This window comes from Triticum dicoccoides, chromosome 5B, assembly GCF_002162155.2.
Source record: "Triticum dicoccoides isolate Atlit2015 ecotype Zavitan chromosome 5B, WEW_v2.0, whole genome shotgun sequence".
Lineage (NCBI taxonomy): Eukaryota > Viridiplantae > Streptophyta > Magnoliopsida > Poales > Poaceae > Triticum > Triticum dicoccoides.
The window spans coordinates 643,194,855-643,206,266 of NC_041389.1; the positions used below are offsets into that span (position 1 = coordinate 643,194,855).

The following is an 11,412-nucleotide window of genomic DNA, read 5'->3' on the forward strand; positions in this document are numbered from 1 at the left end:
TTCGGTGGCGTTACTAGTAGACGAGCGCGGAATCCAAGCAAGCAGGAGGAGCAAGAGGAAGCCAGAGCTGTTGGCTTTTCTTTCTAGAGAAAAAAAAACGCTACTTTTTGGCCGCATGAAAAGATCGATGCCGTGTAAAACCACTGTCCTCTTCTGCCTATAAACCGCCACACACACACATGTGCCAACCCAATGGTTTCTCCCGGAGGTGCATTCCGCCGCTGTCCTCCCACGGAATCTCCCCTTCACGCCCCTCCGTTTATTCCACCCCTCTTCCCTTCCCTACTGGCACAGGCCACCACGCCACGCCACAGCCTACCAACGGAAAAAGGCAGGCAATCGCCACCACTTGGCACTTGCTACACCCAAGTAGCACTACTTGTGCTTCACTAGAACCAACGCAACAGAAACCAGTCCACATTTTACACCACATGTTGTTGCCGTGTATGTACCAACACATGTCCCAAGACAACGACAACAACTATCGAGATAATAATCACACTCTACTCTAAAACGTGAATGCCCTCCAAGGGCGTGGCGCGCCCATCACTTCGACGCGCTAACTACTGGCAGCAACGCAGATACGCTGCACACTGCTCATCGGGCACCTTGGCAAGCAGGATCAGAAACCCGGCTGGTACGACGAATACTGGAGCTTCGGGGTGCGGGCCATGTACTGCCTCACAGCGTCCTGATTCGAGTGGAAGATCAGCCTCATCTCCTTTATCTGCAGGGAAAATCAACAACTAAATGAGACCAGCATCATGGTTGAGAGCTAGTACTAGGCGAGTGCTAGCAGCTGCAGGCACCTCATCGACGAGTACCAATCATCCCTGTAACTATGCAAGTTACTCTATTTCAAATACTATATAAGCACGATGGGTGGCGTAATTACCGTGGAACAACATAATGGCAAAGGAATGGGGGACAGGCAGGTACACTAGTAAAATGGTACTCCATCGGTAAAGAAATATAAGAGCGTTTACATCTCTTTTATTTCTTTACAGAGGGAGTAAGTGACACTATTCATGTGTAAATTATTAGTCATAAACTTCCTGATGAATCAAAAAAGAGTGAGCAATATATCTTTGTTGACTATGTTTTCCTTCATTTTTTTAGTAGCCAGCTGGATAGTTAGTGGCAACCCAATTACTTTATCATATAAAAGGAACGGAGGGAGTAGCATTTAGGTTTCAGCATTTCAAAAAGGGCGAGTGCTGAGTGCTGAGGGAATGTAGTTATAGATCACATCTGTCGGCTTATGAAACACCTAACAGACATTGCAGCAAAAGAAAACATGTGCAGAAAATTAACAAAGTTATTTTTAAGTCAACCAGAAAAGTTAACCAGACTGACACAACCCACTCTCATCTTCCACATGCTTCACAAAGCTCATGCATCCATGTGCCAACACTTGGTTAGAGAGTAAACAGCTAGTCTAAATAAGTAATACAGCTTTATTTCTCATTTGAAGTTGAAAAAGGACCCATACATGTAAGCGTTTCTAAGATTTTATCATAAATTTTCTTAATCCAATTCATTCCATTAGTCTGTGTGCTACACTTTGGTCTGGTCTTCAACTCCTCATATGTGACACTCGCGTTGCTACATAGCAAGTGACCTATTAGATCAAGTACACCGGTACCTGACTCTAAGCGGTACGAGCTCTGGCACTGATGTGCGCTCAACAAATTGTCCATGTTAAAAAAAATGATATATGCTGTGAGCTTGCATAAGACATGAAAGGTCCATCTAGAATAAAAATCCTTCTCAGAATGATGAAGCTGTTCTTTTCTTGAAGATAATGATAAGTATTTCACTGGCAAACACCAGGTCTCCAGGATAAGTTAACATTGAATAACACATGCTTCAATAGAGATTTTAGTTAAATCTCTACTTCTCTTGGTAATTACATCAATGGCCAAGTGTTTATTCAACACAAATTCATTGAAACTATCCATCCAAATTCCAGGCACAGGCACAGGCACATAAGTATATCCCAGTGGTTGCTCAAAAAATCCAAATGCAGTACGTAAATGGGTAATACAGTTTATTAGCATTACTGCAGATATTCTGCAAAGATTCTATTGTGAAATAGCATAAAACTGGAGCATTTAATGCAGTTGTATCAGAATCCAAACAAAGAGAGGACATGAATATTACTAGCAGGATAATAGCTTTCTCACCAAGTTACAAACGAACCGTAAATGGAGAGGCTAGAGCTAAATCAGGAAAATGAAATACGAGATATCTGTGTACCTCGATTAAAGAATCAGAACTTAAGTTGATCCCTTTGCAGCTCGGCACTTCCTTGCTATTAACAAAGATTGAGCATTTCCCAATGTTCTTGATATGGAAAGACCCACTTTTATCCATCTTGATAACCGCCTGATTTTCAGAATATAGCACGAATTTAGCAAAACATAACACAGTGTCCACTATTTAGGGCAGTTCACCAGCCTGATACCCTAACTCGCAACTTAAAGGAGAACATATGAATGGGGTTAGTGGATGCAACCACTGGGGGTCAGATGTAATCAGAGATGCCTGCTGTTAATTACTTAAAACAGTTAACTATTTCAGGAGCATGGCATGGTCAGACGATGTACAAATTACAAGATACACAGAGTCATAGAATGCCAAAAGGTCACAATGTTATAATATAAGTGTGGTCAACATCAATAGCTGGAGATGTTTTTAAAACTATCCATAATAAGTCAAGAAAACAAAGTGTCAAGACTAACAGTTTCTCAATTTAATAATAACACAAAGGCATGATACAAATCATTAAGATAAATATGCAAGTCAACCCTAGAGTGACAAAAGAGACCTAGATAAACATAATTCATCCCCCACCAGACTTTTCCAGTCCCAAATATTGCCAACTAAACAAAGTCGACAACTCCACCAGCTCAAACAAACATGTGCCCTGCACGTTAAAATGTCTTCTTACAATGCATGACACACAAAGCTTTTTACTGCTGTCAGGGTCAGGGCAGAGTAGACCTTCTGTGGCCACCAATTACACTAAGATCAGCGGATGAGCTAAAAGTACATTTTCTTCAGGAGCTAACCTCAAACAGAAGAACCAACAAAACAAAAAAACAAGACTGTACAGGATATAGATATTTCTCATCATATTTTAGGCATCACCTATTTCCTGAACTGTAACTAAAATTCACGAACTTGGAAAAAATATATTCAAGCAAATACCTGTCGGCGAGATATTTTGTTCGCCCTCCCTTCTTTTGCTAAATCTATGTCTACTTTTACGTCTTCTGTCTCTCTTCCCAGAATAACCTGAGAAAAGAAGCGAGAAATGCAACTAAAAGTCAGAAATGGTGCCAAGATATTGCACAGATGTGAAAATATTATGTATTTCATACAGGTTAAAGAAGACAATCTGCCAAAAAATAATGAAAGTGAAAGCCACACAATAACCAGCCTGGTCGTATTTTTCTACTTAAAGATTGAATTAGAAGAAATGAAGAATTCAATCAGCATTCCATTATGAGACAGAACAAGATAGATGAGTTTTCAAACTGCTAGTGAGTAGCAAGTGTGATGCTGTTCAGAAATAAACGATGCAACTGTTTCAGCGCAGATGTATCAACATAAGTTCTCCGTACTCTGGAGAAGCTGAGTTGTGTCTTGTTATATGTGATAGACCATATTAGCTGAAAAACATAAGTTGGATTTACCTCAGGATCCTTTATGTAGTACTTCAAGTGCAGTCCATAGATAACTGCAAAGGCACCTCGAGACATGATACCTCGGTTCACATAAGACCGAGCACCCTGCTCCAACCTTATCAATGATTTCCTGTTCTCTGGATGATCAAATCTGGAAACTGGCCATGCAAATACATAGATAATGGTAAGCAGACATTTTTTTTCTCCTGTACATGGTACGCAAATGCCTAACTGTAGCTAATAATATACAAGGTCCAAAGTACCAGAAAAAATAAAATTGCTGTAAATTAAACTCAATCAATTTCTTTTTTTTCTCGAACGACGCAGGAGAGCTGTGTGTCATTTCATTAAGGAAAGAAATACAAGGAGAGGCCAGCAGGCCAGCTCCCAGAGGTCTAATAACAGACTCGCCATGAACAAAATATAATCAACCTTGCCCAAACACACCCTGACCTAAGTGTCAGGGATAAGCTACCTGATGATTAGCTCGTGGAGGGCTGAAGCACCAACCAAACACCAGAAGTTACTCTCACAAGCAGCTGCCTATAACACTAATGGAATACAAGGCCTGGCACCCTCAAACACACATGCATTGCGGTGTTTCGATATTTCCCAAGCCACAAGGATGATGAGGGAGTTGGGGCCTTTCTTCAATTCCTTGGGCACACTTCTGACAGCACTATACCACCAATTGGAGAAACGTGTTACATCAGGTTGAGGGGCAAGAGCAGCCAGGCCCAAAAATTTTAGGATAACCATCCAAACATGCCTTGTAAAGACACAAGAAATAAGGATAACGTTGGATTGTTTCCTCTTCTTGGACACAAAAGGGACTAGCAGTAGGATGCGGCAGCCCCTATATTAGCCAAGTGATCGGATGTCCAGCGTTTATTCTTGATTGCCGGACAGATAAAGAATTTGCAGCAGAGTGAGCCCATGATTTTCAAACCCGTTTCCATGGCGCAAACTTGATGGAGCCAGGAAAATAAGCATTGTAAGCCAACTTACTAGTGTAAGACCCTGATTGAGTTAGGTGCCATCTATATTGATCAGGCACATCTTGCTGAAGAGCCAAATTATCTACCAAGTCACATTTCTTGGTGTGCATGGACTAAGCTTGGTCAGTTTTATTGTTCTATGACATGTGGTTTGCATTCAAATTGCAACTAAGAGGGAAAGGGCCACGCCGCATCCAGTTAAGATAGCGGGTCCACACACACACACTAGTGCCAGAACCCAGAACAGAATACCTTCTCCTCCTTAAGAGTACTAGCTGACCAATACCCTACCCGTATGACGAACTGATGACTAGTCTCATTTTTAGTGACTATAAGCACTGATAGTGAAGTATTATTGTAACAATGGGACCATTATTTCAGCACAACAGGACTCATAGTTTAGCACAATACATTTTTTTGGACAACTCTGTCATCATAATGTTACTCATGCTAGCCTTAAGATGTGCATCTCTACACAAACTTGCATATATTAATGTAGCACATCCTTAACCACATTCAGAATAATTTGATAGATGGTTCGTATTTACCTGCAGGGTGAGATGAATCAGCCTGGTCCCATGGGATTAGATCCTGATCAAGTATCTGCAATGAACCGAAAGGGGTGAATCAGAAGTAACACGGTGAAAGGCTCTATTATCTAAGTTAACAGATACATACCAGGGCTTCTAAATCATAGTAGTTTGGAATATCATTTTCAATGTCCAAGCATTCTTCTGGTGGAGCTGATGCCGGCGCGGCTGCAATAGGGTCTTGAAGACCCAAATCTGGCAATGCATGTGATGGCATACAGTTCTGTAGAGCAGAGGCATCTTGCAATTCTGACTGATTATCATGTGAGCTGTAATTCATGTGATCAGGCACTTGAACAGGATTGTACAACATCAAACTTTGGGAGTTATCAAAAAAATCGTGCTGTCCTAAACTGCACGATGGTCCTTCACCAAATCCAGATGGGTGAATAGCAGGTAAAGCTAGCATGCATGTGCTCTCATCATTCGTGTCAATATTACCATGCAAAATTGCACTGGAAGTTGAAGGACCTTCAGAGGGTATAGCTCCTAGGATGCAACCTTTATTAAGTGCCACTGAAACTTCTTTTTGTTCTGTAGTGGATGGGCTAAGCTTCATTGGTTGCGACGGAGATTGGGCATTTGCCATATCTCCTCTCTTTATTTGGACCAAATCACTCGCATTGGAATGCTCAACCTTTAATGGAGAGCTAGTTGCAGGGGGAAATGGAGACTCAGAGTTCCGCGCAAAAGAAGCAGTAGGGCGCAGGGGAGAAAACTCGACATGTGTACTAGCATCGTCATTGCAAGGGATCTCAGGATCTTCCGTATTTAACATGCATTCCACATCCGGGCCCGGATAACATAATTCAGGTGAAGTAGGGACCAGGATCATTTCCGAAACACCCTCAACGTTATGATGTACATGGCCAGAATCTACCTGATCATAGCAAATGTTGGCCTCATCAGGGTGCAACATATTCTGCATGACGGAGTCTGCACCCAGTACACCTTTTGGATCAGGATCATCCAAGTCTTCCTGATTCGTATCATGTGGAGAATTCAGAAAATTTTCACCGTTCAGGAGATCAAACTCATCACTATTACTGAAAAAGGGAAAATCCATGTAATCACCTTCTGGCATTGCTGCATCATCTAAACCAGGCATGCAAATCCCGCCATCTGCTTGCAATGCTAAAGGGTTTCTGTTGGCTGTCTTTATTTTCTTACCATCAGCAAGAGTAAGTGTGTCTGTTTCATCAACCCCATTCCAGATTGCTTCTCCGCTGTTATTAGCAGGGAAATGCACGTGCTCAACTCCAACTTGATCAGTAATCAACATTTCTTTTGATTCTACTACTTCATTGCCACATTGGTTGCTAGATGCCAATTGCTGAAACTGCATAGAATCCTGAAAATCTGTGATACCTCTAAGAGAGACATTGTTCACTTCACTAGGCTCAGGAACTTTTTGCGAGTAGGTGTCATACATTTGAACATCTGAATAGACATATGGTGCATTATTGGTGGCATCCTCATCTTTTATCATGCTGCCAGGATGCTGTGCATGGAAAGAATGGCCATTTATTTCAGGATGCGTCTGTTGTGCACCACTGTAGCTTCCACCTGCTTGCCCATAACAGCTCACTGTATTCATCCCTGGTTCAATATTTTGAACTACATGCTGGTCATGTGAAGGTTTAGGTACGCCTCCGCAGACACACTCCCCGCCAATCGCCATGCAAGAACAAGGGGCAATGAGAAAACCAAGGTCGTTGGTGTTACAGGGTTCATTGCATACTCTCTTTCTCATCGCATAGTATAAATTCTTGACACTCTCTATTTTCCGCTTCTGAAATGAGAAATCTTTTGCCTTCGAGTTGACAAGTTTATGTAGCTTGGCAGGGTTGGAAGTGGAAAGTTCAGTCTCATACTCAACCATCCGAGCAGAAGCTTGTGCTGAGATCTCTGGGTCATATAGCAATGAAGTCCAACGATCTTGTATTTCTTGAAGGGTGAATTTACGGGAAAAACATACAGCTCCTTTCGCCAAGGACTCCAAAGAGGCACCAGTCTACAGGTATCAAAATTATCATTTTAACAACTAGTAATAAACAGGGGAGTAGTCATAAATTCAGATTTCAGAATTTCATAAGCAATTGCCAGAGCAGCTTTTCTCATTTTTGTTCACTGGTACAATAAAAAAAGCACTCTTTAATTAGGCCTATCTCTTCATGTCATATTTTTTTAAGCAAACAAATTTGATTGTTACACGGCCAATAAGCTGACATGTGCAAATACAATATAACATGTCTTGAATAAATTTAATTATATAGCAATGCAAAAAATTACAGAAGGTTAACAACTTATAACATTACAGACTCGAAGGTTAAAAGATTGTCGCGGGACCAAAAGACGCACAACAGGAACTGTTTCGAGCCAATCACACGAGGCACCAATTTCTGATTACATCATGCTGTCAGTTAACTAACTCCTATGTGCTGAGCGACACGCTTACTTCTAACGCAAAATGAAATCAAGAACATTGGCTGTAAAAAACAGCAATGCCAGAATTACTCAAGCACTGTGTAGTGCAGACTTGCAGAGCACCAACCACCCCAATGCAATTGAAACACAAAGAACGCAAAGAATATTTGCTGTAAACAACAGGGGAGTCCAGGAATTTCGCAGGTAACGGATAACAAGAATCACGGGCGCAGGAATCTTGCAAGGCCGGGTGGGGACTAAGCATTCTGACTAGCGGGCAGAGCCCCTCTGGGCTCTGGCTCCATGGCGCTCCGGGGGGCAAGAACCGCCCGGGAACAGCAATTGGACGCCTCAATCGAAGGCGACCTAACCGACGCGTCGACACGGAGAGCTATTGGGCGACTGCGGCCGCGATCCGGGGCTACCGGGGCGTCGGCTACCTACCTCGATGGCGTTCTTGAGGAGGATGTCGTCCTCGACGAGCCAGTCCCCCGACGACGTCGACGCCGCGAGGGCCCCCATGGCGGCCGCCGCCGCCGGATGCGCCGCGCGGGTGGGGGAAAGAGGGGGTGGGGGGAGTGGTTGGGGCGCGCGCGTGGTCTAGGGTTTAGGCCTCCTTTAAGTTTGGAGGAATTTTATAGGATTTTCATAGGATAGAATTTCTATAGGAAAAATTCCTTCAGAGCTCTTTGGTTTGTAGGAATGAAATCCTATTCCTATGGAGGAATTCTTCCTATCCTCCACATTTCATAGGAAAACAAACATTAGCCTAGACTCAATGGAAAAAATTCTATGGTGTGAATCAAAGGGCATCTTTTTTTCTATTCCTATGCATAGGATTTGAGATGCATGTCATCTCATTTCCTATGACTTTCATATTCCTATGATTTTCCAATCCTATGAACCAAAGGAGGCCTTAGTGGAGGGAGGAGGGGGGAGAAGAGTGGCCGGGGCAGGCGGGAGAGGGGTGGGCGGTGGCGGGTTCGGGTGTGGCTGTGTGGGTGGTGGGAGGCCCGCGAAAGGCGTGTCATGGGACTCATGGACCCGATAGTGGGGATTGGGGAACGAACGAGCGTGAAAGGCAGGTGAACAGGTCAAGTTGGTTCAAGAAAAAAACAGGTCAAGTTATGGCGAAACTGCCAAAGAAACCAAAGAGTTCGCCACAAATTTACTACTCCATGATTCTCTTTACATGAGGGGTGCATAAAGAAGTAAACTCCTTTTTTTCTTCTTGTTGGCAGAAAAAAATATGAACTCTACATACAAAGTTTCGCTGACACATACTCCCTCTGTGAGCAAATGAATCGGTGACGGAAAAAAAAGGAATACACATGGATAATAGATTTACGATTTGCCATTTTGGATCCATGAAATGAATTGGTGACGAGAACTTTGACACCGATGATGTGACACTTTATTCAAAAATTCCTCTTGCTGCCTTTTTTTCTTCTCGGCAAAAGGATAATACATGTGGTTGTTTTTTGGCAAGAAAATAAACTATAGAGATGTTAAAATGTATTACCATGTCATATCAAAGAAAACAACAAAATAGTTCTTTTCAGCCATAAAAACATACATGTATGACTACACGGATATAGTAAACAAAGGAAAACAACAATAATAGCAGGCGCGACGAAGCACGTTTATTCTTGTAGTATGCATATATGTGTGATGGATGGAGCAAACACGGCGGCCTCTTCTCATGGACGATCCGTCATTGGATCTACTTCCGGTCGGTGGGCGGGTTGTCTAGTTCATGCATGTAGTCAGGGCGCTTGGAGAGCCAGAACCTGCGCACCCCGTGTTGGGAGTACCTCTTCCCTTCATCATGATTCTCTAGCACCCCGGCTGCCCTGTTCTGCTTTGTCACCCTGCATGTACACCCATCCGTTGTTTCACACAAAACAACTTTAAATCAAATCTTGGGCGATGCTGAAAAAACTGATCAAGTGCGGTGTGTCGAAATGTGGAGCCCTGAATGTGGATGGAAGTTTTGTTTTGTTTTTGTAGTACCTGACTTCAGGGTTGGTGGTGATATTGCGCACAAGTTGCATCACACAAATACCGACGGCCACGCCAGTCGTCGCGAACAGCGGGTACACATGGATGTTGGAATCACTAATAAGACATTGACATGATGAATTGCATATTACGATGTTATGGGTAGAAGGAGGCATGTCGCTGACTCAACGTGACTTTGTTGTATGACTATGTATGAATTTCCTATGCCAACATGAACACAAACAAAATCTCGGAGGTTTCGTTTACCATACATTTTGGTCATGTGTTAAATCAAAATATTGTGGAGGTCTTTGATGCATTGGAATATAAGACATGTGACACAAATGACCTATGCAATAACAAATCATGGTTGGCAATTAGCAAATAATCCTCCCATGTGTTGATTGATCTTTGATTAGTTTTTACACAGATGAAACAGATCATATGTAAGCAGCAAACAACAAAACATGTATATTTCTTTAGACATTGTAGATCGGGTAATTACTTGATTGCTCGTAAGGCACCAAATGAAGTATAAGAAGGAAAGTAATGATTTTGATAAACCAATAGAAATAGGTATAAACTTCTGATAAAAACAAGTAATGTGCTTGATTTGCATCTGCAAATGGATAACCTAAATTATCATTGCGTACCTCGGGTCGAATCCATCGAGAACCCATTTGATTGATTGGATTGTTTGTTGTTCTTTTCGCAGCAGAAGAGATGATGAGGATGGCGATGGAGAATGAATCGTAAGTAACTCCCCGCTTTCCTCAAAACCTATAAATAGGAATACCTTTTATTACACCCTCCTTGAAATAGCAATGCTTTTCTTTCATCCTCCTATTTTTATCCACATACATCTGGAGGATTTTTTTTGTTTTATTATTTTCAAAAATATAAAAGCATACACGACCCCCTGTCATCTCTAAGAGTTCCTTCAGCCGTTCAACAGGAAAAACATATAAAGATGTGAAAAAATCACATGTGCGGGCTAGATCAAGGATTCAAGGTAGGCAAATGGTCGCATGTGGAGATCGTCTTTGTAGCAAAAGTTTCCCATCACAAGGGATTGTGTGGCTTCATCTAACTCGAAGAGCGTAATATGCAAAGTGTTTAACCATGCATTTTTAAATTCAAATGGTAGATGAGTAAAATAATATTTACCCATGTGTCAAAAAAGTGTTTTTAATTTGTATTCAAAAGGACTTTTGTACGGTTGTGACGCCTTGGCCATGGACAAAATTCTAAACCGACCTTGGGCATCATATTACTAGCCCATGATGGCGTGTGATGTCGCGCCCGTTATTTCTGATATTATTTTGATAGTTGTGTGTGTGTGTATTAAATCTACTAAGATTTGTATTTTCTCCCTTTTTAATTTTTTATTACATCTCCGGCATTTAAGACTACTAGGAAGTTGAAATATGTCAATCTGTGATTTATTCGTTTTGACCGCATCGCCTTCAACAACCTCTCCAGAAGGTTTCTGTTCCTGTGCTCCTTTCCCCTCACAGTGTGTTCCCATTCGTCGCTGCTTAGCCGTCAACATACTTGGTTTTTTTGTCACACATCCATGGTCGGCTCCATCTAGAAGAGGGGAAAAGGGCATTGGCCAGAGCAGCGGGTGTTGTCGTTGGTCTGCACCTTGAAGATGTCACTCTCGCCCAGTGTGAGCCCAACCTACTCGACGATGGTGTTCGT

At 42.2% G+C, this 11,412-nt stretch overlaps 2 protein-coding genes across 2 annotated transcripts; both read right to left on the reverse strand.

The window, feature by feature from the left end:
• Positions 1-356: 356 nt before the first annotated feature.
• LOC119312289 lies at positions 357-8,308 on the reverse strand. Its single transcript, XM_037588012.1, has 7 exons — positions 8,152-8,308; positions 5,369-7,294; positions 5,239-5,293; positions 3,702-3,850; positions 3,214-3,300; positions 2,260-2,388; positions 357-727 (listed from the first exon to the last, which is right to left on the reverse strand). Exons 1-7 carry the CDS (start codon positions 8,227-8,229, stop codon positions 623-625), a joined length of 2,529 nt encoding a protein of 842 aa, XP_037443909.1. The 5' UTR covers positions 8,230-8,308; the 3' UTR covers positions 357-622.
• A 796-nt stretch (positions 8,309-9,104) lies between these two features.
• On the reverse strand, positions 9,105-10,454 carry LOC119312290. Its single transcript, XM_037588013.1, has 3 exons — positions 10,362-10,454; positions 9,721-9,809; positions 9,105-9,578 (listed from the first exon to the last, which is right to left on the reverse strand). Exons 1-3 carry the CDS (start codon positions 10,386-10,388, stop codon positions 9,431-9,433), a joined length of 264 nt encoding a protein of 87 aa, XP_037443910.1. The 5' UTR covers positions 10,389-10,454; the 3' UTR covers positions 9,105-9,430.
• Positions 10,455-11,412: the final 958 nt, after the last annotated feature.

What these genes read in the sequence shown, in the direction of transcription:
- LOC119312289 (XM_037588012.1), bottom strand. Translation starts at nt 8,229, where the DNA reads ATGGGGGCCCTCGCGGCGTCGACGTCGTCGGGGGACTGGCTCGTCGAG. An exon ending in TGATTCATCTCACCCTGCAG is followed by an intron (nt 3,851 to 5,238) that starts GTAAATACGAAC and finishes TTGCATGGCCAG; the next exon opens with TTTCCAGATTTGATCATCCA. An exon ending in GTTCTGATTCTTTAATCGAG is followed by an intron (nt 728 to 2,259) that starts GTACACAGATAT and finishes TTTTCCCTGCAG; the next exon opens with ATAAAGGAGATGAGGCTGAT.
- LOC119312290 (XM_037588013.1), bottom strand. Translation starts at nt 10,388, where the DNA reads ATGGGTTCTCGATGGATTCGACCCGAG. An exon ending in CTCGATGGATTCGACCCGAG is followed by an intron (nt 9,810 to 10,361) that starts GTACGCAATGAT and finishes TCCAACATCCAT; the next exon opens with GTGTACCCGCTGTTCGCGAC. An exon ending in ACCACCAACCCTGAAGTCAG is followed by an intron (nt 9,579 to 9,720) that starts GTACTACAAAAA and finishes GTGTACATGCAG; the next exon opens with GGTGACAAAGCAGAACAGGG.